At 39.9% G+C, this 27,638-nt stretch overlaps 1 protein-coding gene across 1 annotated transcript in view; it reads right to left on the reverse strand.

Annotated features, from left to right (window-relative positions):
- The window catches only part of ARMH3 (armadillo like helical domain containing 3), a 2,648,735-nt gene that overhangs the window by 2,533,173 nt on the left and 87,924 nt on the right, over nucleotides 1-27,638 (reverse strand). Inside the window, exon 5 of the mRNA XM_044055591.1 lies at nucleotides 17,519-17,593. Coding sequence (XP_043911526.1) covers nucleotides 17,519-17,593 — 75 coding nt within the window. The remainder of the gene's footprint in view (nucleotides 1-17,518; nucleotides 17,594-27,638) is intronic.

Consider the following 27,638-nt stretch of genomic DNA (forward strand, 5'->3'; position numbering starts at 1 on the left):
TTTTCTAGGGGTTGGTGGTAAAGTGTCAGGAGTAAGACTGGATTCCATGAAGCCATCATCTACAATATCCAGGGCAGAGGGCATAGCTAGAGGCCTGTGTTAAGGCAAATCTAAAAATTCTCTGAATCTCTTTTTGGACTGAGGATAGTCCTGGCATTCCCAGCGGAAATGCTCTCTTAAGGTATACAAGGTTTCACCAAAAGAAAAATCCTCTGGAGGGGAGGCAGAGGGGAAAGGAATCCTCTGCATCTGAATCCTCATAGGTAGACAAGGGTATGTCCTGGTAATCAGAAAGATCAGAGTCATCGGACTCCTGGTCTGTAGAATCAGAAGGAAATTCAATTCTTTGTCTTTTAGCGGGGGAAGACTGGCTTCCCCTAATTAGAGAAATAAGGTCTTCAGCCATTCTAAGCATTTGTTTTTGTGGCATGGGAGCTTGAGCATGCACTTTGGTTGTTGGTTTTCTAGGTATAGTGTGAACTCTGGGCTTGAGAACCTCGTTAGTTTTAGCCAAAAAGAAAGTTGTCGGTTTAATACGAACATCGGTAGGTCAGAATACAAACTCAGAAGCCGGTGCCTACACAGTGGCTCCGGACACATCCAAGGTAGAGACATCTGCAAGTTCCATAGTCAAAGCATCTCGCAGCATACCGAACTCCGAATGGGTCTCAGCAGAGGCCTGCGAATCTGTAGAAGCAGGTATCAGGGGCTGCGAAGGCGCCTCATTGAGTACCAGCAGACTGGCGACTAGCTTAACGGAAGCATCGTCTACAGTTTTGGACCTATGCAGTCTGTCTCTGTCTTTATCCTTACATTTTTTCAGAAGATCTGTAGTCGGATGGCTTATCAAAGCCATTTAGGAATATGGAGAACAAGAGCGAAAGAATTCAGCGACAAAGATAGCCCAACAATGAATAGTTCGGGCATTAAACAAGGCACAAAACCGGCAGCGAGGGATGTCATGGTCTGGGCCTAAACAGGTAACGCAGTAAGAATGAAAATCTCTGTGAGGTATTTGCTTTTCACAGGCAAGACAATTGTTAACTTTTTCTGACATCGGTTAGAGCAAGAAAAAAGGATCCCCAATGGGGTACTTAGCTTTAGAAGACTTCAGGTTTGAAACTCGGAAAATGAAAATTTCAGGTAGCGGCCGACCGACATTTGCGAAATGCTTCCGCTTTGGGCTCCACCATGGCAAGAAAGACTGATGTAATGGCATCGGCTGCATGTTTTATACCCCTGACGACCTGACGTCATGAAAGAGGTGACAGCATCTGACTCAGAAATCCCAAGACTCTGGTATTCGGGCCGACTGAGAGCTACCTGCAGGCAGATAACCCAAGTGTGATGACTGCAACAGTGAAACATGAAGAACATCTTGTCAGAGATTTGGGATGCATAGCTAGGCTTAAAAAGGCCCTTGTGGCCATTAGCCTGATAAATATCTATGAACTTATAATAAAGAAAGGTTTTCAGCTTGGTTATTTAGCAGAATACCTGGGACAAATGAAAACAGGAATACTTGTATTAATTGCAAGAGGAGCTCCAATAGTGATAGAAGGGGATAAACAAGATAATGGCAGATTTGCAGTACTACTGGGCTACTGGCAAGGGAGGATTACATTGGCATATATTTATATTCCATCTAAAATTGCTATAATGGAGCTTAAGAAAATTCCGTGAGAAATAATCAGCTTTCAGCAAGGAATATTACTTATTGGTAGAGACTTGAATTTAATTTGCAGCAATGAAGATGTGTCTGGTGGCCCAGACGGGAAAGTATAATAAAGGAAAGTAAACTTTTGAAGAAATGTATGAAAATATTTGGTATGGATGTGAATTCAGTACTAGCAGAGTTAATTTACATATTATTCCCCAAGATACAAAAACTAAGGTAGGCTAGACACAATTTATATTCCACAGGAACATGTGCATTTAACTGAAGGTCTAGATATGTGCCTAAAAACCCAGTAACTACTTCAGATCATGCCCCAATAATAACTAAAACAAAAACATAAGGTAATTAAATAAAAATGAGACACTGGTTCATCCCCACCTATCTGTTGAAAAGAGGGGAATTTAGGGAATGGGTAGTGGAAATTATTCAACTATTAGAGAAGATAGAAATTTCTTCTGAAAATAAAGCTAGGGAGTGGGACAACATTAAAGTGGATTTTTTTTTTTAAATATGGTGGAAATAAATATAAGGGAGATATGGTTAAGAAGTAACAAACTATTTAGAGGAACTGACAAATAAAGTATTGCAAAATAGGGGAATCTCACGGAACAAGAGGAGGAGCAACTGCAGAATGCTAAACAGAAAAAAAGGTGATTATCTTAATAATATGCATGAGTGTAGAAAGATTGCTGTTAAGCAACTGTTTTTTGATAATAACTCTAGAGCCCAAAAACTTTTAGCACAAAGACTTATGTAACAGAAAGTAGAAAGGGCTACTGCCAAGCCTAGGAAGCCTATAACAAGGAAGGTAACAGATCCTGTAGCGGTATTAGAAATATTACAGAAATTCTATGAAAGTCTCTACAAAACAGAAAAATATAGTAGTAGCTGTAATACCTAAAGGAGGGTAAAGACCCATTAGATCCAGCTTTGTGTGGGCCCATTTTCAATACTAAACCATGATTATAACGTGTTTATGCTTACTAATGGCTAAAATAATGGCAAAGGTGATCCCAATATTGACAGATACGGATCAATGTGGTTTTGTGGAGTGGAGGCAAATATCTGATAACATTAACAGAACACCGATGATCCAGAAGCAATCAAAATGTAATAAAATACCACAGTTGTTGGTGGGTCTTGATGCAGACAGAGCATCTGACAAGTAAGCTGGGACTTTATGAGCAGGGCAATGAAAGCATTTATATCCCCTGATACAATTATAAGGTTGATTAACAAGACATATGAGGGATCATAAGTGAAAAATTAAAGTCAGCGGGGTCCTCTCTGACAATTTCTACTTGAGCAGAGGAAGCAGGCAGGGGTGTCCTCTTTCCCCTTTGTTATTTGCATTATATTTAGAACCACTGGCAAAGACAATAAAGGACTCAGAAATTCAAGAATATAACTGGTATGGTAGTTAAGAAAAGCTGGCTTGATTTGTAGATTATGATATTTTACAGCTGAGAAAAACAGAAAAGGACATTACAATGTTGTGGAACATTCTGAGAGTTTCATATCTTTTCGTGATATAAAATTAATGACGCTAAAACAAAGGCAATAGCACTAAATTATGTACCCACACACAAATTGGTTCAGCAATATCCATATTAAGGGGACATGACAAAATGAAGTATTTAGGAGTATGAATTAAAAATGATTCCTGAGTTGCAGCTAAGGATATGTGGGAAAAGACTAAACAAGGGATAATACAAAAACTGAGAAATTGGAAGCTCTGTTACATGGATATGGATTGGAAGATACAAGGCAAGCCGTTGACATGTTTTTAGTTCCTTCAGTCTTATATACAGGTCAGGCATATTTTTATCAACCACAGGAGAAGTTATGGATAGCAATTAATAAACAGCTGAAAGATTTTATCTGGAAGGGGAAGAGGGCAAGAGTCAAGTGGGATAAGCTCATTCTTCAAACAGATCAAGGCAGAATGGGATTATCTGATTTGAAGGGGTATTTCAGAGCTAGAAAATTAAGGCTCCTACACATAAGCACAAGCAGGAACCTATAATTTATAGTGGGAAAGGGATAGTGATGAAACTGGGGAAGCTCAAGAAACAAGGAGTGACAGATTTTGGATGCAGATCTTTAGAGAGAATAAAAAAGTTATGTACTTACCAGAACATTCCATGTTTGTAGTCCATCTCGACTACATTCTTGCTGGATGGGTTCAGAGCCGATATTCGGCTCTGACTCGGCCGATACTAAAGTGAGAGCTTTTACTGGCTCGAGGATAACCCCTATCCCATGGTGCCTCACGACAATTCCCCAGATCTTGTTTGCAAGAAAGCAATAAGTACCAAACAGTTATGAAATTATCAGAAACTGTATACATACAGACAAATAATTATGTAACATCATCCATGCCAGCAACTACGACCAGGTCAGAGAGCACCAGTATAGTCCACTAGATTCTCCAGAAACAGGAAGGGGGTAGGAGTGAGGGACGCAAGAATGTAGGCGAGATGGACTACAAACATGGAACATTATGGTAAGTACATAACTTCTTTATGTTATGTAGTCCTAGCTCGTCGTAATTCTTGCTGGATGGGACAGTGTCCCTAGCACCTTTATCCCTGGTGGCTCAAACAAAGATTCTTCAGCACAGTGGACCCAAAGGATGACCTGTCCCGGGAGACCAAATCCAATTTGTAATGAGTGACAAAAGTATATGGTCTTGCCCAGATAGCTGCTGCACAAATAGTATCAATTGGGAGCCTAGATCTAAAGGCACATGAAGTAGATACTGCCCTAGTAGAATGGCCTTTTACTTTGTTGGGTAATTGTTTGACAGCAGTTTGATAAGCAAAGGAAATGCAATCTGAAATTCATTTTGAAAGAGTAACTTTAGAAACAGGCAAGCCCTTATTTTTGTCCGAAAAGGAAACAAATAATTGATCTGATTTTCTGTATTCTTTAGTCCTGTGTAAGTAAAACGTGAGAATTCTGTGAACGTCTAATTGGTGTAATCTGTACTCAGATTTATTAGAATGGTTTGGAAAAAATACTGGTAGCTCAATAGTAGTGTTGAGATTATGCTCTGAGCATACCTTGGGAAGAAAGGAAGGGTTTTTCCTGAGTGAGACTCTATCCTTGTGGAAAATAATGTAAGGAGGTTTAATAGTAAGGGCTTGTAGTTCTGAGACTCTCCTGGCAGAGGTTAAACTACTAAGAATAGTGTTTTCCAAGATAACAATTTCAGATCCGATGAAGAAGAGGGCTCAAAGGGTGGAGATATTAAGGATGTGAGAACAAAGTTCAGATCCCAGGGTTCTGATGGTTGTTTGATCAGAGGCCTGAGAAGAAGAACTCCCTTCAAAAAGGTTTTGCTCAAAGAGTGTGACATGATGGGATTTCCCAGGAAGCCAAAATGGAAATTAGAAATGGCAGCTAACTGAACTCTGACTGTAGCGGCTGCAGCTCCTTCATGAAAAATTGATGCAAAAAAGGATAAAATAGATTCTATAGGAGCTGTATAGGGATCCAAGCCTTGGCTTACAGCTAAAATAGAGAACCTTTTCCATTTGCTGGAGTATAACGTCTGAGTGGAAGGCTTATGGGATGAAATCAGAATGTGTTTGACTGAAGGGGAGAGGGAGACGCACCTGGCTATTCGTGGAACTGGAGCAGCCATGCTGTCAATTTGAGGGTGTGGATGGTGGGGTGGAACTGCCCTGACTGATGAATCAGGAGGTCTGGAGATGGTTCCAGAATCCATGGTTCCTCCAAAAGATAAGGCCCACAGGAAGTGAAACCATACTTGTCGAGGCCAGTAAGGCACAATGAGGATCAGGGTACTCCTCAACTGTTTTGCTTTCTGTATTACCTTTGGGATGAGAGGAAAAGGTGGGAAGGCATAAAAAGTCCCAGGAGCCACTGGTGGACTAGAGCATCCCTGGGTGACATCCCCGGATGGGGAATTAGGGCAAAGTAGCTGCTGCATTTGGTGTTCAAGTGTGTGGAGAATAAGTCACAGCAAAGCTGGCCCCATCTGTGAAGGATCTCTTTCCCAACTTCTGCATTCAGGGACCACTCTTGAGGCATCAGAATTGCTTGGCTGAGTTTGTCTGCTATCACACTGGATTTCCCCGGGATATGCGCTGCCACCAGAAAACGATGAGTGCCATCGCCCATTTCCAAACTCTTAAGGCCATGTGGTAAAGCGGGTAAGATTTGGTTCCCCCTTGCTTGTTTATGTACCACACGACAGACATATTGTCTGACTGGATCACAATTGTCCCAGTGGGAAGAGAGCTGTGAAGTGCTTGCAACGCATATAGTACCACTCTCATGTGCAAGTGGTTCTTGTGGTTCTGCCAAGTACCTTGGACCGTCATTCCTAGATAATGCCCCCCTACCACCCTATCTGGGAAGCGTCCGTGGTCAAAACTGCTTTCTTTTGGGAAGGAACAAGTGGACGACCTAAGAGAAGTTGCTCTGTATGCAACCACCATGTCAGATCCTTCTTGCAGGTGTTTGTTATGAAAATCTGATGAGACAAGGGAAATTCCTGTATCAACCATTGGGCAAATAGTAGCCACTGAAGTATTCTCATGTGTAGACAGGCTAGAGGAACTAATAGGATGGAGGAAGCCATAGTCCCTAGGACTTGAAGGACTACCTTGGCCTGAACTTTGTGACCGTTTAGCAAGGATCTGACTTGGTTGCGTAGACATGGTGGTTGTGTCTATTTCTGAGCCTAAGAATACAATGTGTTGCGAAGGAGATAAGGCTGATTTTTTTTAGGTTGACTGTGATGCCCAAACTGGCACACAAGGATAGAGTCTCATCCCTGGTACTGATGAGTTGATGCTTGGTAGTAACAGTGAGGAGCCAGTCATCTAGGTACGGAAACACCTGGAATCCTTGACATTTCAGGTGAGCCATTACCACTGCCATGCATTTGGTGAACACTCTAGGGGCTGTAGTGAGACCAAAGGGCAGTGTTCAGAACTGAAAATGACCGGCTCCCAGCCAAAAGTGCAAGTGTCTCCTGGAGCGCCTGTCCATTTTGATGTGGTAGTACGCATCCTGAAGATCTATTGAGCACATCCAATTGTCTTTCCTGAGAAAGGGGAATATCGACTACAGAGTTATCATTCGGAACTTCGATTTCTTTACGGACTTGTTGTGTCTGCTGAGATCTAGAACTGATCTCAAGTCCCCTGTCTTTTTTGGAACTAAAAAGAATTAAGAGTAAGTTCCGGATCCTACTTGCTCTGTGGGGACTTCTTGGATGACACTTTTTTTTGCAGCAAGGAGAAGACCTCTGATGTTGCACGGTTTAGTTGAATGGGTGGCACGTCTGGTAGAGACCGGTTTGCTGGGGGGTCGGAAACAAAGGGAATCAGATAACCTCTGGATATTATGGTGTGTACCCAATGATCTTGCGAAATGTTTAGCCAGGTGCTTGGGTACAGCAATGGACGACCCCCGAATGCCTCCAGAGACCGACAGTTGGGCAACCCCTCAGAGGCGATGAAAGGGAAGATCAGAGAAGGTTTCTCTATCTCCCTGGTGTTGCGGACCTCTTCTGCCACAAGGATAGCATCTTCCATTATATCCTCCCCCTCTGCCTCTAGGGGAGGGTTTACCTTGTGTCCGAGGGAAACCTTTTTGGGAATTACGGAAACACATTTGCCCTCCTGTATTCCCTTGGGATAGGGTCTAGACAGGAGGGAGAAATGGACTCAGACGACAGATAAGGTTTTCCCTTCCTGCTCGCACCTGGTCAAAGTCTCTTTCACCTGAGGTCCAAAAAGAGACGAACCGTCAAAGGGGATGTTAGTGAAGGAAAACAAAGGATTCCGTGAAATTACAAAGACGCATCCAAGAATGTATCCTGAGAGAGATTCCAGCTGCGGCTGCCCTACTCGCTCCATCCACTGCATACGATACCAGCCTCATGGTGGAGTTCGTTATCGACGTAAGGGTGGAGAGCTGCTCAGAAACCTTATCCATGGATCCCGGAGCTACTGAACCCTGAAGAGTATCTCCCAACTCCTTCAGGAGATCCATCTGAAGACGAGTAAAATGGGTATGGTAATTCAGCGATCTTGGAGCAAATGCCGCTGAAGAGAAGGTACGTTTCCCATACCTATCCATCGTCCTAGACTCTTTGTTAGGAGGATGGATATTAGAAGTTGTTTCGGACAACTCCTTCTTGGTGGCCGCTGCTACCACCACAGCATCAACGAGAACTCCTTTGGTAATAAAAGGCTTATCTTCAGGTGCTGTCATAAATTTATTTGGCCTCCACGGGACTGGCTCCACTGAGTCTGGGAAGGTCCAGGCTTTCTGCGATATGACCCCTAAGAGTTGGTCATTAGGTGGTGTCACCCAGGAGGTGGAAGGTCGGGAAAAAAGGCCTCAAGATACACTGATTCATCCTCAGTAGGGTTAGAGGTCTTCTAGTCACCCCTCTGTCTAAGGATTTCTAGGATGTCAGAAAAGGAGACATCCTCAGAGGCAGATCTAGAGGACCCTTCTGATTCCTCCAAATTAGTGTCAGAAGTGACAGATTCAGGTGAGTCAACATGCTTCCTCTTACACAGTCTCTTCCGAGGGAGCTCTCCAGTAGGATAATCTGGGGATGTCTCGGAAGAGGGGGCACCTTCAATAGGGGCTGCTTGGGTCTCTGGTTCCCTACGCTGTGGGGGTGGCAGGGGAGAAGAGTCTATCATATATTATAAACTTTTTTTTTTTTTTTTTTTTTTTTTTTAAAACACGCACTCAGGGAGGAAAGGCTCTCTAACTTAAACGGGCAACTACGGCCCTTTTAACTTAAACAGGCCATACAATCTTATGGGGAAAAATAGGGGTCATAACTCTCAGAACAGTCACACAATAATAAAACAGTAATAAAGAAAGTAACTGAAGAAGAAAAGTTTGGAAAAGGACAAGATTTAGTTAATAAATCTATTACTTAGCCAACGAGCCAGTAAAGAGACAACCTCGAAGCTTTCACGACAAACGAGATCTGGGGAATTGCCGTGAGGCACCATGGGATAGGGGTTATCCTCAAGCCAGTAAAAGCTCTCAAGCTTTAGTATCGGCCAAGTCACAGCTGAATATCGGCTCCAAACCCATCCAGCAAGAATTACAGCGGATAGGACTACATAACATTAATAATCATACAGAATATTATATTCACAAAGTAGCAGAAAGTATTCTAAGAACTAAACCAACACGTGAATGGAGAAAGGAGACTTTGCTGATAGGGGTGAATGTAATGAGGGATATACACAATAGGCAAGAGGGAGATGGAATTTTCTGGAGAAAACTGGCAAAACAACCAAGGTACTGGGAGCAAATAACTAGAGAGGAAAAGGTAATAGAATGGGAAGACGCCAAGAACTTATTTGGATTGCAGATTAAAGATTGCCTTCCCTATCAAGAATTGATATCAGAGTACAGGCATAGAGAAATAAATAAGGGGGTACTAAACAAAAGATCAGCACTGGTAGAGTTTTTAGTACAATCTAGAACTGAAAATGCCATTAAAAAAAGAATAAAGTATATAAAATATTGCATGATAACTAGGGATGCCACCATTCGTCGTGGCTAAAACCGGAGTAAAGCCACACCCCTCGTGTCACCAGTAACCTCACCCATCCCACCCCCTCTCCCGCCCACATTCCACCCATTTCGTGATGTCACAATGACATCACTCGACAGGAAACGCCTTCTTTTTCTGTTCTTGCTGCCTGCTTTCAACTGATTTACTATGCTTTTTTGTAAAAAAGCATAGTAAGTCAGCCGATTTACAAACTCCGATAGTCTGTTTCCTTTTTGAAACAGAATACTGGAGTTTGTAAAGTGTTTACTGGACTACCGGAGAATCAGTTTGATTTCCGAATAGTACGGAAAAAAAACGGAGGGGTGGCAACCCTAATGATAACTGGAAAAATCAGAGGAGGTTAGAAAGGATTGGGAAGAGAAACTAGTTAAGCAGTTCACAAAGAAACAATGGGATATATATTTATCTCCCACATATGTAAGAAAATCTAGAAGATTTATAATTTTTGTTTGGAAATGTTTACATAGATATTTTATACCCCAAATATACTCCAGAGAATTTTTCCTCAGGTAGACAGAAAACGTTGGAGGTGCAATGGCGAAGAAAGAGGTAACTGGGAACATATTTTCTGGGAGTGTAATAAGTTAACAGACTTTAAAGATTCCCCACAGACTACAACATTCAGCCCTCTGAAATCAATATCAAATCAATACAAAACAATACCCATCATTAAAATAAAACACATGGCATCCTCACTTGCTCTAAAATCAATGTTTAAATCCATAGTACAAAATATGTTATTTTGTACTATGAAACAGACCAATGTTTAATCCACACACACACACACACACACACACACAGACACACATATATATGTGTGTGTGTGTGTGTGTGTGTGTGTGTGTGTGTGTGTGTGTGTGTGTGTGCGCAGATATATACAGATAGACCATTGGTTTACAGTATTAAGAAGCTGTTAATGAGCCGCTTCTTCTGGTCCAGTGTTGCAAGATTTGCTTTTCTCAGCCTTGAATGCCTGTTTGACTCTGAGCAAGTGACTTAACCAGACACCACTCCCAGGCTGAGTCTAAAAAATGTCTATGGAGATCAATGCTCTACTTCAGAAAACAAATATAAAAAAATAAAGTAAGATAAATAAATATTTATGAGTGTATAGGAATGCCTCATGAAAGAGCAAACACTTGTATGAGCAACTGCACAAACACAAACTTTTTGTTCCCTTTTTGTTGCAGGGGAACAAGCCCCCCACACCCTCTATGTGGGAGGCTGCATGATCCAACACACCCTGGTCATTACATATATCAACTCCAATATCGCACAACAGCAGGGTGAGGGCAAATACACTTACCCCTCTGTGCTGCAATCCCAATCAAAAGACTGCCGACAGAAACTCCATTTAAACAAACACCTGCTCATATCAACATTCACTTTTTTAAGCACTAAAAAGCATTCGCTCATGTGATACTTCATCCTTTAAGACTGCAATAGTGTGTGTGTGTGTGTGATCGCGGAAAGCTCAAATTACTGAAAACTCATTTTACCGAATCTCATTTCACTGAATTGAAGTACTGGCACTGTGTAGAGTACTGTACAGCAAGTAAAAGGTATATTCCCTTTTCCCCACTGTAGTGCGATCCTGGAATCAGTATATATAGTTGGAGGTGTGTGGGGGGCACAGCCAACCCTCTTAGTTTGGGTATATATTGTCTTCTGTACAGAGTTGGTCATTGGTGTTTGAAGCATGCATGTTTATGGTTTAAAATGTACTGTTCTGAAGCTTATATAATATAAAACTAGACTAGGTGGGGCTGTGCCCCCCAACTATATATACTAATTCCAGGATCACACTACAATGGGGAAAAGGGCATATACCTTTTACTTGACTTACAGTACTCTACACAGTGCCAGTACTTCACTTCAGTGAAATGAGATTCGGTGAAATGAGTTTTCAGTAATTTGGTCAGGTAGAATTCAAACTCAGTGAAATGAGCTTTCAATGAAACAAAGTCGATCCCACAGTCTGAAGACTGGGAGGAGCTGGATAATTTTCTGAGAAAAGTACAGCAGCCAGAAGAAGGTAGTTCTGTCCATCATTATTAGAAAAACAAAGTCACATGAAGTATAAAAATAGTCATGTGGCACATTTAAAATTAAATAAAATAAAGTTCCATAAAATTCAACATTTAATATTTAAACATGCAAATAAATAAAACATACCAAAATCAAAATATTCAATTTATATTTACATAATCATTTCATACTTTCACATGTATGTCATTAAGAAGTGGTTTCAAAGAAAAGTGCCCATTCAGACCTGGAGAGTGGCCTTTCAAGCATAAAATCTAATAAAATTAATCTAATTCAGTAAAAAGAAAAATGTTACCACCATGCAAAATACAAAATTTAAAATCACGCTCTGGCCCTCTATCAGCTTTGTTTTATACAGTGCATTAGTTAATATCTGCCTCTTAATCTCAGAGTTATGATTACTACTAATACGTTGTTTCAATTTTTGATTAGTCTTACCTACATAGTAAGCATCACAGGAGACATACAAAGCCAAATATACTAAACTCATAGTAACTACAATTCCCTGTCGCTCTTTTCTCAAATCCTTGTCCATTCACTGGATGAACAAACAGTATCAGTATAGATATATATTATATAGTATAGATGAGCTGTACTCAGTGGCATATCGCTTACTCAGAGGTGATCTCTGCCTGACTTAAAAAGTCATGTCCAACTCGGAATTGATGGACATGCTCCACCTAAAGAAATCCAAGTCACTGCGAGCCACACGCTCTAGTGAGCTAAACCTCGCCACAACAATAAATAGAACATGCTGGAGGAATAGATTCCTGTCACAGAGACTCCCCATGCTTTGGAACAAAATTCCTAACTACATTAGGCAGAGCCCCTCACTAACACTCTTCAAGAGAAGCCTTGACGAGTGGATGGGTAACAGAAAATACACCCCTGGGATCACGTCATTGGCTCTGCTTGACAGAGGCTCAGTTAATTAATCAATGGGCCGGCGAAAGCTAGGCTTAAAAATGCCCTCGGGCAGATAGCCTAGTACCTAGCTATGAACCTATGATATTCCCCAAAAATGAGAACACCCTTCAGGAAGGTCTAACACAGAAAAATACTTTGTGACGAAGCCATGGCTTAAAACTCAATATCAAGTAATGCACTCTAGTACCTTTTGGGAAGTCTGTCATCCCAAGTAACTACATCACCAATAAAACATCCCTAAAAGTTGATTCACTAGTCGTGGATCTTGGAACTCATGGAGATAGTAAACTAGATTTCGGCCAACATTTGTCCAAGGAAGAAAGAAAATCCTTTTATGTTGCTCAACTTATAAGCAACGACACTGCATATAGGCACAGGGAGGTCTTCATATGACTGTACCTAGCCCTCATCGGACCCATCATAGGAGTATAATACCCCCTAGGTATGCACCTGGCTAGACACATACAACAGCAAATGGAATGCTCACAAAGGGTCCTTACACAGAATACAGGGAGTAAACACAATGTTCTACACACTGACCGCTTCAAAGTCCTGTCTCTTTACTTGGTATCATACAGATTTCTGAGAAGTAATCTTTGTCAGGCATACAAGGCATCCCTGGACCCTGTTTTGTTGAACCTTTTGCAAATCTACAAAACAAACAACATCAGAACTACTGGATTAAAAGAACTAAATTTTGCTTTTGACATAAACAAGATATGCTGGTGAGACCACTATGTTTCTCAGAGAATTCTCATTCTCTGGAACAGGCTACCCACCCATGTGAGTACAGTTCTTCCCTATCCCTATTTAAGCACAACTTGGACCGATGCATGGGTAATAAGAAATTCAAACCAGTGGGCTGGCGCCTATGCCTTTGATGGCTGATTGGCTGACCAGAACTAACATCATCCATTCCAGGAAGCTCATATGTCAGCATTAGCCACTCAGTTCTATCTTGGCCCATCCAGCCACCAAGCAGCTGTTCAAACATGGGCCATATGGGTCATTCTCATGGGTTTAACCCTCTAAACTACAGAGTTAGGCTAATATTATTGAACACATTACTTAAGTTACTCATCTGTTGTCTGCATTCAAAATTTACATTGATTTTCACTATTCTTCTTGGCATCTTAACACTACCTTACTACCTTATATCCCTTCCAAATCTTGTACACCTCCCTAGCAAATGTATAATTATCCTCTGTATTTACTGATTAATGTATGCAACATAATTTTGCACAAAACTCTGGTCAGTTGATTTTCTACAGCAAGTGTATTTTAAATGTTAACAGATAAACCCAACATGAAATGCAAATACATTAATACAGTGAAAAATGGACATGTGTTAATGTTTATTTTAAGCTTACAAATTTGTCACAAGTGTATGAAAACTTTAACTATGATATCAGAGCAATACGTAAAATAGCCTTCCATGCTACAAAACTCTGATGAGCTGGTTTGACTGGAGACTGCAAAAGCTTTTCCAGCACAAAACAGAGATCCCAAAGAGAAGCTACCTGCTTCCTATGGGCAAATATGCAAAACTCCTTTCACACATTGTTTACTTGAACATCATTAGAAAGGGGGATCTAAATGCAGCCAAGTTGAAATGGCTTACAAATGTACCTTTATAGAGGAGTATGACAAATCACTGGACAGTAACACATACAAATAATGAAGACCCAAAGGCATATAGGCAGGCACAGGATCTTGGCTCTTAAGAGTAGCAACAACTAGAAAAGATTTTCCACTTACCCATATATTATTTTCTGTCAGCATGTTTTCTCGTTTCCTTAGGTACTTGTTGAAATGTCCAAAAATCTGCCTAAAAGGTATCAACATTTTATCACCCAGGCAGTTGATGCCTTGGTCAAAAAAGGATCACCACTACCATTTTTTGGAGAGGACTTCAGGATTTTTAGAACACAGGTAAGCAGTGGAAATGGAAGAAAGACATCCAGGACCATTGACTCTATGTTTCTATCTACACGATCCCTTTGAGTCTACATGTTTACCACTTTTGAAACCACTCCCCATACCAGATCTGAAGTGGCTGTGGTGACTGAGTGGAAAGGGAATGGAATGAAGAATGGAAGACCTGGATTTACAAGCTATCTTGTCTATCCAGCATCCAATCTCCCTGTTCACAAACCTCAGAACTGGAATCTCAACAGTCAAAGGGTGTAGATGCTGAGTCCAGACTGATCTGAGGTAGCACTGTATTTTCCTCGTGTTATTTGGCAAAAAGCAGCATGATAATCATCAATGTCATGTACCCCAGAATCCTGAGAAACTCACTTGCAGATGCATGGTTTGGCCTGCAGAAACTCAAGAAGAACTGTTGGAACATTTTCTGCTTTGTCTGGAGGAAGGAAAGCTTTTCTTGGATGAGTCTAACAAACATCCGAAGAATACCATTTTGTGGGAAAGAATAAGGAGAAGACTTTTGCCAAATGATTTGAAATCTCATATAGAGTAGAACTCCCTGGAATGTTTTTAGAGATTCTTGGCAGTTGGGAAAACAGTATGCAAAGATAAGACAATTGTCCAAATATGCAAAATTGCATATGGCTTAGAGTTTGCAATGATCTATGACTGGATGTAGGTATTTTGCAAATATTCTTGCTGCAGTTGAGAGAGTCCAAAGGGTAAATCAGAGAAATGATAATAATGAACTGTATTATTGTATATGAGAATGCAAATGCTTACATTGCCCTATTCATAAAATTCATGCAAGCATTTTGATCACAAGAAGAGATCATCAAGAAACAATCACCCTAAATTGGGAATTTTGGAAGGAATTTGAATGTTTCTGTAAGGCCTTATGGAATGATAATTGTGAAATGTCAAGTTCACTCATTTTATTTAATGTACCAGTACCAGAAATCATACCCAGATCTCAAACACACCTTCTTTGGTCAATACTTGCAGTAGCAAGAAAGGTTGTGACAAAAAATTGGAAAACTAACTCTCCTATATCTTTCAGAAATGAATTTATTTATTTAGCCAGGACCTTATGTGAAAAAGAAATATCTAGTTTAAAAATGAATACAAAGAATTTAACACACAAATTAATTGCTTGGGAAAAGTTACAATCATTACTAAAAAGTATTAGATGATTTCCTGAATTTATATAGAAGTATTTCCTTGTTATGGACTTTGTAAATAATTTGTTTCAGTTTTGAGTGTAAATATATTACTATTATTCTTGTTATAAAAAAAAATAAAAAACATTTTTGAAAAAAAAAAAAAAAAAGAAAGAATCACCCTGTCACATACACATCTAAAATTCATGTGTCACTCTACTGCAATACATACTGATGAATTGCTCACATACACCAGTGATGGCTTTGTGAGATGAGTATCCAATATTCCCATACCAAACAAAATGAGGATGTTTTATGACCAGCACTACATAGTTTGGTATGGTCTAACAATATATCTGATACAGGTGAACACAGAAGGACTCCTACGTGCTCTTTTGGTACAGTAAGCCACAGTTCTCGACCTCTTTTCTCCACAAGCAAGATGATGGCCACAAACCATCAGGGACAAAGTTTATATATTTAGTACAGTCACCTCAAAATACAATATAATAAATTAATTTATATGTTTTTTAAAAGGACTGCTAAGTCGGTAAATATACTCCTCCTCATTACGAAATGACTTGAAACAAACATCATAAATACCGTGAACTACAGTGTACGGGTTTAAGGTATATTTAGTGATGTCCATGAAGATGAGGGACAACTAAAAGTTAGTGGGCATTTTAATTCTGTAACAGAACTGTAAGTAGCTAAGGTAAGCAAGGGTAAGCACAGTTTCCTAAAATATGGGAATTATGCTCGGGTCTATATTATAAGATCGAAACTTCAGGTAGTCGAATACCTAAAGCTCGATCTGTAAATATCGAAAGCTGAAAAGAGCAAACAACCACTTCTGTGAATTTTTTGTCAGGGGAATTTGCCCTTTTGTCAATGTAGAGTGACTTCGGAGTTGGTATATTTAGTTAGGGGGGTGGAGGGCATAGCCCCCCCCCACTTGATTTAGGTTTAAAAGTTTTTATTTATTTTTTTTTTTATATATGGCCAAGCAAATTGTTTCCCTGTGAGGAAGTGGCCATTCGTGGTTTTTAGCTTTCAATATTTACAGATCGAGCTTTAGGTATTCAACTACCTGAAGTTTCGATCTTATAATATAGACCCTTATGCTCTATGACTGACATATGCATATTCTGAAATTGCATGTCAGGAAAAATTCTGATGACCTTAACATGCCATACATAATATCCAGATTTTTGCCACATATTTTTTGTTCCGTTCCTCATAGAATTGTATGTTTTCTGGCAAATCACTGAAGACCGAAGTCAATAATGACATATACTTGAGTTTCAGACTTCATATCCTTCAGAAAATGCATACTAGCACAAATCCTGTTATTCTAGAAACTTTCTAAGTTTCTGAGAGCAATATTTAAAATCTGTCCCTAGTTTTGGACCTTTGTCCTCCCATTATTTTAGGTTTGTCCAGATTTCTTGCACTAAGAGGTCGAGAGGTATATACAATGTACTATGCATCAGCAACAAGGAAGCAGAAACAAAGCACTCAGTGCACTAACCACATTTATAGTATGCATGCATGGCTGCAGTCTAACATTAATGCTATTTATTTTAATGAATCTGTATACTACTGTCATGACTGTGGACAAGTCATACCATGAAAAATCCCCCATAAGACTGCACTATAAGTTTGGAAATGTACACAGTACTTTCAAAAGATCAAGATCTTGACATCTGAGAAGATATGATGCTGGCTATCATGTTTTCAGACTAAACAGTGTGCATATAAATGCCCAAGGAGTAACACGAGGTTTACCAGAGGTAAGTATGCTTATTTACAGACCTATCATTACATAATAAAGAAATAAAGTTGTCACAGAGCTAAGTGACAGTGCCACTAATACAAATTGGCAGGACAAAGACAGAGAAGCTTCTCTGCATCATCTTTCATTTCAAGGGATTATTCCTTCACCTTGTGGAATGAAGGACCAAAAATATGCTCTCAAGTCTGAGAAAGAGTACTTGCATATTAATAACATGGATCTTATATAGTAGTCTCTCCATTAACTCACAGGGCTGTACACTATATACAGCAGAGATCAAACTCCTGAGACCTCTCACTTTCCAAAGAACCTATTTTTAAGCAGTCCACAGTTTTCTAAACAAACAGGAATTAAATACGGTTTATAAAGAGGGTGAAAGTCTCCTTTACCTGCAAAATGGCTTCAAATATGCTATTGATCATAACATACTCCAGAATAGTGTTTTGACTGATGTTGTCTGTTACCTGCAAAAAAAAAAAAAAAAAGAAAGAAAGGTCATCATCTCCTCAAATGGTTTAGATGAATCACAGTATAGCTGTGAGAAGGTATTTGATAGTATATCTTAAAAGAACGTTTTACACTAGTATTCATGATGTAAAAGTGTTTACTGATTACAGTCATCAATCAAATGTCTCACTGTAGGAACCAATGGCAGTCACATGTTGTAACTATGTCAATGTCAGACAGAGATTATCTTCCACAAAGCACGTTCACTGCTTTTAATGAGGGATTTTTAATTAAACTTACAGCAAAATCAGCCAACTCTAAAGAGAAATACAATAATTATTAAAAGTGAATCACTGCAAGAACATGAAACGATGGTAAACTTTAATGACAAACCAGAGTAAACAACAACAAATGGTAAGAGCTTTCATGAAAAGATTTCTTCAGACAAACTGCAATAAAAGTTGGCACAGATTATAGACTATATCAATCTTCAACAAGCTCAAAGGTCAATCAACTGATCAAAATAAGTCACAGTACCAGCTGAAACACAACATGACAGCAAAAATATCATATCAGACGGCAAGGCATGAGTGTTCAGTTCCTCAATCGAATTTTAAATTTAAATGGTTATTAAGAACAGGGGAGAAGAGTACATTTACTTCTGTTTGCCAAGTATAGTCTTATAGTGTAAAAAGACTCACAAGGCCCCTTCACCTTATACTGCTTCCTGTACAGAGGCTATTGCTTGATAAGGTTATTAATATCGTACCTTGGCAAAGGTGGGTTTAAAAGCTACTAGACTGACTGCACTGTTTTTTTGACTGCTCTAGTTTCTTAAAAAAATTCAAGGGGGGGTTAAATAAATAACCAAGAAATAAGGCACTGGAAGGTTTCATCAGATAGCAACACCAACTTTAATGAGCACACACGAACAAAACAAATGCCTTAACTGAATCACAGTATTTTCGTCAGCACAACTTCATCAGATGAGCATACCAACTTCTGACCACCATATTTATACAGTCCTTAATTAATTAACAAAATATTCCACATTTAAAAACACAGTGCAAACTTGTTGAGTACATGTAAAATGAAACTGTGCATATAAACCGTGTTCAACACATTTAAAACCACAATAAAAGTTTAAAAGAATTTGAATACAAAGAAAATATATATAAATAGCATTTAAAAAACTTATAAACATGCTCATGAACCTAAAAGTCTTGAAAATGTATATAAATAGCATTTAAAAAACTTATAAACATGCTCATGAACCTAAACGTCTTAAGATTCTGCTATACTTAAGAACTTTGTAAAACAGTACCATCTGCTGGATAAAAAATATAAAACTGAACATCATTTTCTAAGTTTAGCTGCCCTCAGTTTTAACACAGGCTTTAGTGAGACCATGGGGATAAAATAAATACTTATCCAAAAGAACGTTTAACAACGGACTCTTAACATCTGTTAAAAATGAGATGCCTTCCAAGTCATGCATACCTGCTGAATGCTGTTGGTATCAACAGCCTTGCAACCTCATTTAAAAGCACTTTAAAAGCCATATGGGGTTTGGATACATGTCCTATCCCCATAAGGCCAGATTAGAAATATTACTTATTATACAACGACCCCCCCCATTAAAAATTCCAAAATGTGCAAGCTGATTGGTCAGCGTGCACTTTGTAAATCAGAGTTACAGTAATGTAAACAGGTCTGGTCGCCCGCACTTTTTCCATTAGTATAACTCTTTTTATTTTTTATTTTTACAGCAACGGAGAACGCAAGATCTCTGTTGCTTTTTACAACCTGTCTCGCTATGTTAAACAGCTTTAAAAAAAGTAACGGAAATATTCCTATCTCCATTGCTTTTTTTAAAGGTGTCTCGCTATGTTAAATGGGATTAACATAGCGAGATAGCTTTAAAAAAAGCAACGGAGATTCTCCATTGCTTTTTTTTAAAGCTGTCTCGCTACGTTAAACTCCTTTAACATAGCGAGACAGTTTGTAAAAAGCAATGGAGATCTTTCTTTCTCCGTTGCTTTTGCCCACAGCTCTGATGTACTGCATAAGCATACGCATGCGCAGTACATCAGAACTGCCGCAGAATACCAGACAGCTGCGGAAGGGCAGCAAGGAGGCATTATACAATGCCATTATTTAAGAAAAGTAATTATTTTTTTTCTTAATGTCATTGCATAATAGCAATAACCCACTTCGGGGTGTGGGTAATGCTGGATTTACCCACGGTTGTCTTTGTTTGGCCACTCGGGCTTCGCCCTCGTGACCAAACCACACCAACCGTGGGTAAATCCAGCATTACCCACACCCAGGCTTGGGTTATTGCTGTATTATATCCTTCATCTGCTTGAGAATATCTCCCTAGTACTTAATTGTCTTTGGTAATTTACTTGTGTAACAGCTACTGTAGAAGATGCATGGATGATGTTTTATGCTTTTTTAAGTAAATATCCCAATAACTTGGTTTTCCTTGTTATACGAGAATGTTATGGAATGCAGATGGCTTAAATGCACTAGAAGTGCATTTACAAGACTCTAGTACCCTGTAATCATGTAAAACATTCAGCACTTTTTAACACTATCTCTTCTTACCACCCCTCCTCAAACACACAACCTAAATAGCCTAAATTGTATTTTTTTTTTTTAATTTTTAACAATTTAAAGACATCCAAAGGTACCTCATTTCCAAACAGTAATATGATTTGAACTTTATAGTATTGCGCAAACACACTTCCCTGACTTTCAACCGGATTTATGTCAACTTGCCAAAGATAACTTTGGTGAAAGGAAAAACAATGAAAACTGTTTGCTGAAAATACCTTTGGTGAACATGGGAGGAATTTTTTTTTTTTTTTTTTTGCAGAAGGGCAAGCCACCACCTGCCATACAACCTGAACTCTGAAGTCGCACAGCAGTTAAGAAAAACGCAAGCTCCACTATCATCTAAAGTAGTTTCTGAGAACAGTTTTCAAACTTTTTATTATAGCTAAAATTACCTTTGGTGACCTAGCACTCTCCCCTTTCAACCATTCACATACATGCCTTTTGATAGCTGTATTATGTTTGTGTGCGAGTTTGTGTGGGTGTCTTATCTTAGTGTTATTTGGAGGTTTTTCTCCCTGGGCCTCTGCTGAAAATGGGCACCCAGCCCCAGTCAGACTTTCCCAGTAAACAAAAGCATTTAAATAAAAATAAATAAATAAATAACCAGCTTGTTAAGGATATGCGACTAGGAACCATGTCTGGAATACTGGAAGAATAGCTGCTGGTCTAGGCTCTACCCAAAAAGATCTAGACACCTCTTATGAGATTCTGAGTCCACTTTAGACCATTATTTGAAATGATCCCTTATAAGACTGAAAATTTCTTTGAATAAAACATCCTCCAACTTGTTAAAAAAGCTGTTTCCTTTAAATGGTTCCTACAGCACAGTGAACCCAAGAGACTGAAACTTCATCCTATCAATAAACATCACTCAGCCAAGCAACCCTCAAAATTGTAATAAAAAACTAAAAGCTACAAAGAAACAAACATAAAGGGAAAGGTAGGCAAGTTCCTATGGATAGACGAGAATAGAGCTTGATACCTAATGTCATGATGATTATGTTACTTCCCTTTACTCCTGTCCCCCCCCCCCCCCAAGCCATTACTTCTGAGTAGAGCTGGAAGCTGTACATCTATAAACAACAGCAAGCTTTTTCCAACATGCCTTGAAGGACTGCCCTGGCAATCCACTCCACAACAACCGTAGGCTGATAATCCAGTTTTTAAAGGTGTGGAATGAAGGTCAAGTACTGGACTTGCAAAACTTTCCTGCTGATACCAAATAAAGAAAACTGAAGAAGATAACCCTACAATGGAAGAAGACCTGAACAAGACATACAATAGTTTAACATCCTCATTGTAAAAAGCAATGCAAGTTATTAAAGACTAGGAACCAGTATGTTTCCCCACTGGAGTCACCAAACTGAGCAAAGTAAGGGAAGAAAAACAATACAATACTTCTCACCATATCAACTGACCTATGAACTGACCATCTTTCATAAGGATTTGAGCATTTATTCTTCTACATTCTGAAAAACAATGGAAAATTCCAGGTTTTGGGAAGATCCCTGAGAGTCTTTATATTTGTCAGGGGTATGGGTAAGGAATGTTGCCAGACCTTCATTAACAAAAGTAAGTAAATAGATAATTAGGCTGAATGTTCTTAAAAGTGTACTAAAAGAAATGCAGCTTACTGTAGCAAGCACATTAATATGCAAAGCTATATGCCCAGCACTTAAGCTCCATCTTTTCCCCATTTTTAGCTTTATATATCTCAACAAAAACAAACTAAGAAGAAGATTTGATTTTTCAGATTAAAGGGTATCTTTTCTGCCATTTTTTTCTAAGAGAGTGAGGAAGCTGGCAATCTTGGATGTTCGTCGAGTAGAGCTGCTATTCCTTCACAGCAGGATGAACCATTTGATGTGGTTTGATCCTAGTGAGGATGCCCCCGGTAGCCTACCATGGGAAGTGTGCTAGGCAAAGTCTATTAGAGAAGAAGCCCAGAGGTAGACCCAGAATTATTGAAGGGATTACATCTCTAAACTGCCACGTGGATCCCCCCCCCCCCCAAGACCCTGCTTTACTCAGCTTCCTACCACAGAACCCTGACCATGGCAAGCAGCTTACAACACAAAACAGCTGGATGGGCGTACATGTAAACAGATGTAAGCAGCTCCTGACATCCACTAAAATCAAAGCTTGCAGAAAATTATCATTAAGTGGGCCACATTTCTCCACTGTTGAGTGATCCTGCAGTTTGGTAGACTAAGTAAGGGAGGTGTGGGGGTAGAGCTCTCCAAATGGGCAATTAGCAGTGCAACCTCTCCAAACAACATTTGCCAAGGGGTTGCAATGTAGATTTAAAAAGTCATACCTCATTTACTGATAATTTTCAATGACTACATTTCTTCACTTAAATATATTTAAATATATATATATATATATATATATATATATATATATATATATATTTAAATATATATATATATATATATATAAAATACATTTTGTGTGCGCGCGCTTGTGTGTATACACACACAAATATATGTGTCACACACACATGCATTAGTATTACATTATGACGATCACTTCAAATCAACCTCACCTCTATGCTAGGCATGTCATGGGCCATTTTAGTAAATGCAAATTTTCAGGCCTCAGCTATCATGAATAAATCTGAAGCAAGTAATACGGCTGCCTGGTTTCTTCAGGAGCCTTCCAAACTTCAAAATCTAGTGTATTTAACAGACCCTTGTATGTGGAATGAAACTAGCATCTCCACAAATGCATTTTCACTGGCAGTGGACCAATAAGGAGTCCCCAGATAGTTGGGTACCTTGTCTCCCCAAGAGCAGTTGTTCCTCCATTGAATTAAGAAACCACCATTTTTAAGATACAAAGAGACAACTACCTAATTGTCCAGAGGCTCCTTTGTTAGTCCAGTTGCAATGTCAACATTATGGAACACATGGAGTTCTGGATTTAACCCAGAGACAAGAGTCCTTTTTTTCTCCTGTTTTAGTTGTTAGCACAATATCAGTTTACTGGTTTGCACCAGATATGGATGACAATAGGTTAGTTTTTGATGCAATGTCTTCACCAAGTGGCTACAGTACATTAAAAAAGAGTGCACATGCTGTCTTGTTCACTGCTTGTTAGCCCCAATGCTTTCAAACATATTTTAACAAAATATGTACCCAGTTTAAATTCAGCATCGTGTCTTATACTTCCCAGCACTTCTTGCCAACCATCTGACCAGCATTCTCTTCTCAAAGCTTGCAATACATTTTCAGACTTGTTTCAAGATTACACATTGCAGGGATATCTGTGAGGGCCACTTGGTCTTCAATACCCATCTTCAACCAAGCATTATTACTTTGATCATGTCTCTGGCAGTCAGCCTCATTTGGACAAATAGTACTTCAAGATTCCACTTTCTGGGCTGCATACTTGTACAGTCTTTCCTGCTCCACCACTCCACCCCCAAGTGCAATATTTTGTTTGACAATTTAAAAGCAATACAAGTATTAAGAAGTGAACAAAGGATGTGTGCACAATCTCTACTCTTTCTGGCCACCTACCTGAGCCACTGGCTCACCAGTTACTGATATACAGTTATAATTCAAATTTTAGAACTTAAAGAAGTAAATTCCACCAATTTGTTGAGTCATTTGGGTTTTGAGACTGTAAAATAAACTCACAGTGTAAATGCAAAGAATGTGCATGTAGAGCAAGTCACATGGTTACAGACACACATCTCAAAACAATGCACAGCCACAACACTGACGACTTTCACAGCCATCATTTATTTTCGTATTTCTGTCTGACCTGAAAATTAAATTTTTGGGAACACAGTTTCATTATTTTACAAATTTTCCTAGCATAGAGTCTATAAAACTATTGCTACTAGGACAAGGCTTACTCTCAGGCTTATAGCTACACCTTTAACATAAGGCCTAAATTTAAACTGCACAGTCTTCTTTTGTCTCTATTACTTTTACAATGCATCCTCACATGGCTCTCTTTTTCATACTTTTTACTTCTGAAATTCACTAAATTTTACTTCATATTCTGTCTATTTGAATCAGGTTATCTTCCATCCACAGGAACCTAAATTCCAAGCTCTCTCCCCCTTAAGCCAGTATATCTGGCACCAAAAAGGCTGTCAACATAATCACTACACCTCAACCACCACCCGCACCTACACAACAGAATACACACTTACCTATGCGGAGGTCCTCCACATAAACATACCTAAAGAAAGGAGACCTCTGAGGTAAAAACACAAGCTACCTCCACAGCCCTCCACATCAAATACTACGCATAGTCCACACACCTGTGTCTCACAGCCACTAAGGCTTTACCATAAACCCAACATATTAGTCATAGGACACTCCATTATAAGACACATAGATGTCTCTCTCACTAGGTTGTATAAGGAGAAAGTCACAGTTAGTTGGCTGTCAGGTGCCAGAATCCTCCACATCACATACGCACTCAAGTCTCCCAACAACAGGTACTATTATGACTCTTGCCATAGTCCACGTTGGCGTGAATGACTTGAGGTGTACCTCTCTGGACTATATGAAGAGAGACATGACTGAGCTCTCTGATTATGTATCCCAGGCAGGCATGTCCCTAGCCTTAAGCAGCATTATGCCATCACCCAGAATGATGCCTCAATACAAACAGAAAATGGTTGACTTTAACAACTGGCTTAGTTTCTGGTGTCATTCCAGGGGGATCCGGTACCTGACAGCCTGGGAAGTTATGACTGACAGACCATGATGCTTTGTCAGGCATGTCCTGCATCTGTCTCACCTAGGCTTCAGGCTTCTGGCAAAAGCTCTTGCCTCCCCTTATAGTGCCTTTTTAAGGAAATGTGACTAGGTTAAAACTACCAAAATAAACATTTCAACAAAACAAATTAAAGATCATGCTGCTAAAAGCTAGGAGTCTAAACATGAAACCGCACTCACTGCAAGCATTCCTAATCCTGGAAAATGCTGACATCTGTGAAGTCACAGAAACCTCGTTCAAAGCTGAGGAGAGCACTACAGCCTTACCTGGTTATTCATCCTATCATACATTCAAACCCCAAACTGTGGTCAGTAAAGCCAGAGGAGGTGGAGTTTCAATATACATTAAAGACATATACACATCCAGGCTAGTCAAACAGTATGATGCACAGGAGACACTCCAGGTGTAGTTAACCATTGACAAGACCCCTATTCAAATCATAGCTTGCTACTGGCCCCCAAATCTTACTCAAGATGCCCAATCTGCCTATGCAGACCTGTTCGAATCTATCAAGATTCAACCCTTTACCCTGATCCTGGGTGACTAACTTTCCAAACATAGACTATAAGAATTACTCATTAAAAACACAAATGCCCAGAGATTCCTTGATTTGTCAATGGAAATGCCTTGGAGCAGCTAGTTGATACCCCCACAAGAGGTGATAATATCTTGAACTTGGTATTAACCAACATGAGTAACCACTGCAGCATCCCTATAGTACCATCCTCCCTGGTAAGATCCGACCACAAAGCAGTCACTTTCAAAGTCACCATCTTCCCCAACCCCCCCTCTAGCTAGGATCAGACATAAAAACTTCTCCAAAGCTGATTACAGCCTCCTGAGGGATGGTATAAACAGCTTCACAGCCCCCTACCCCTCTGTGGGAACTGGCAACAATATCCAAAACTACACCAAAGCACTATACGAGCATTTATATAGATGCATGGAATTAGGAATACCTGACAGGACTAAATCATCCTCTGCAAGGAACAGTAAACCTGTCTGGTAGACATCTGCAATAAATAAACTCTATAACAAAACGAAAAAAATTGCTGTCCAAGACCAAGAAGGAACAGGTGCCCAATTGGAAGCAATGTCTCCTTAGCCTGAACAAGCAAATAAGAGCACTAGTGAAAGCCTCCGAAGCAAACTTCGAGTCCAAATTGGCCAAATCTACTAGAGACAATCATCAGGCTTTCTTCACATATGTCCGCAACCTCAAAGGAAGCACCCAGATCTGTTCAGAACTGGTGGTCAAGTACAACACATATACAAATGCCGTAGATATAAGCAAACTTGCTGGCTGACAGTTTCAGAGAAAACTTTACCTCTCTGTCCCCTCATCAGTAAATCAGGACATCCTCAGTACCTGCCCCCTTCCCCTTATATCTTGGGAACAGGTCATCACTGCTCTCTCAAAGGCAAAAAAAAAGCCACCGTGGGACCAGATAACATCCCAGGCTGCATCCTATGTGAACTCAGGCAGAAACTTGCAACACCATTAGGCACCCTCTATTCCACCAAAGCCTGAGTACTGGCTTTGTCCCAGCTGAGTGGAGGACAGTCACAGTCATCCCTTTACACAAAGGTAGAGCAACCACCGGTCCTGGAAATTATAGACCTATCAGCCTAACTAGCCTGATTTGCAAGGCCATGGAATGGATTATCATGGACCTCATTAACAAGGACATTGGCAACCTCCAAACACTCGATCCCACACAGTTTGGCTTCGTCAAGGGGAAATCATGTCTGCTAAATTTGGTTGACTTCTTTGAGACCGTCAACAAAGCCATGGATGATGGAAAGATGGTGCACACCGCCTACTTTGACCTGGTCAAAGCCTTTGACACTATTTCTCACTCGGGCATATTAGATAAACTGTCTCAACTAGGCATCAATCTATATGTTACCAGATGGGTAGCAAATTGGCTCGCTGACTGAAAGCATGTAGTCAAAATAGGGAAGCCACCTTAAGCAGTAGACCTGTAACAAGCGGTGTACCCCAAGGTTCGGTCTTGGGGCCTCTGTTATTTGGGATATACTTTTCTGAGGTTCAAGCCAAAGCCAATGGGCTATGCCTGACCAAGTTTGCAGATGACTGCAAGATGGGTGATGTCAATAATTCCCCTAATAATGTGGACATCCTCCAAGAGGGTCTCACTCAGACAAATGACTGGTGCCAGAAACGTGGCCTCAAACTGAATACCAAAAAATGCATCATCATCATCCCCTTTGGGGAGAGTGACATCGACATAAATTACCACATTAATAACAATGTCCTAAGCATGCAATCAGTTGTGAGGGATTTGGGGACCCAGGTTGATAGCAACCTGACTTTTGATTACCATTGTGGCTTCCATTGTACAGAAAGCCTTCTACATGGCTCACCTCATAAGTAAGGCTATCTCATCCAGGGGAAAAGGAGGTCATAATATCCCTGTAATCTTTCCATATATGGCCCGTTATTGAGTACAATGCCCTTTTTGGCATGCATCTCACAAAGCACATGCAGCAGCTGGAGAGACCACAGAGGTTCCTCACTACCATACAGAGAGAGACTAAAAGCCCTATCCCTCTACTCAGTTTCATACAGACTCCTCAGATGTCACATCTGTCTAGCAGACAAGGCGATCACGGACCCCATTTTGATGGGACTGCTGCATATCTGCAAGTCAAGCTCCACTCGAGCAACCTGCA

Source organism: Protopterus annectens, chromosome 14.part0, assembly GCF_019279795.1.
Source record: "Protopterus annectens isolate FY-2018-M chromosome 14.part0, PAN1.0, whole genome shotgun sequence".
NCBI lineage: Eukaryota > Metazoa > Chordata > Ceratodontiformes > Protopteridae > Protopterus > Protopterus annectens.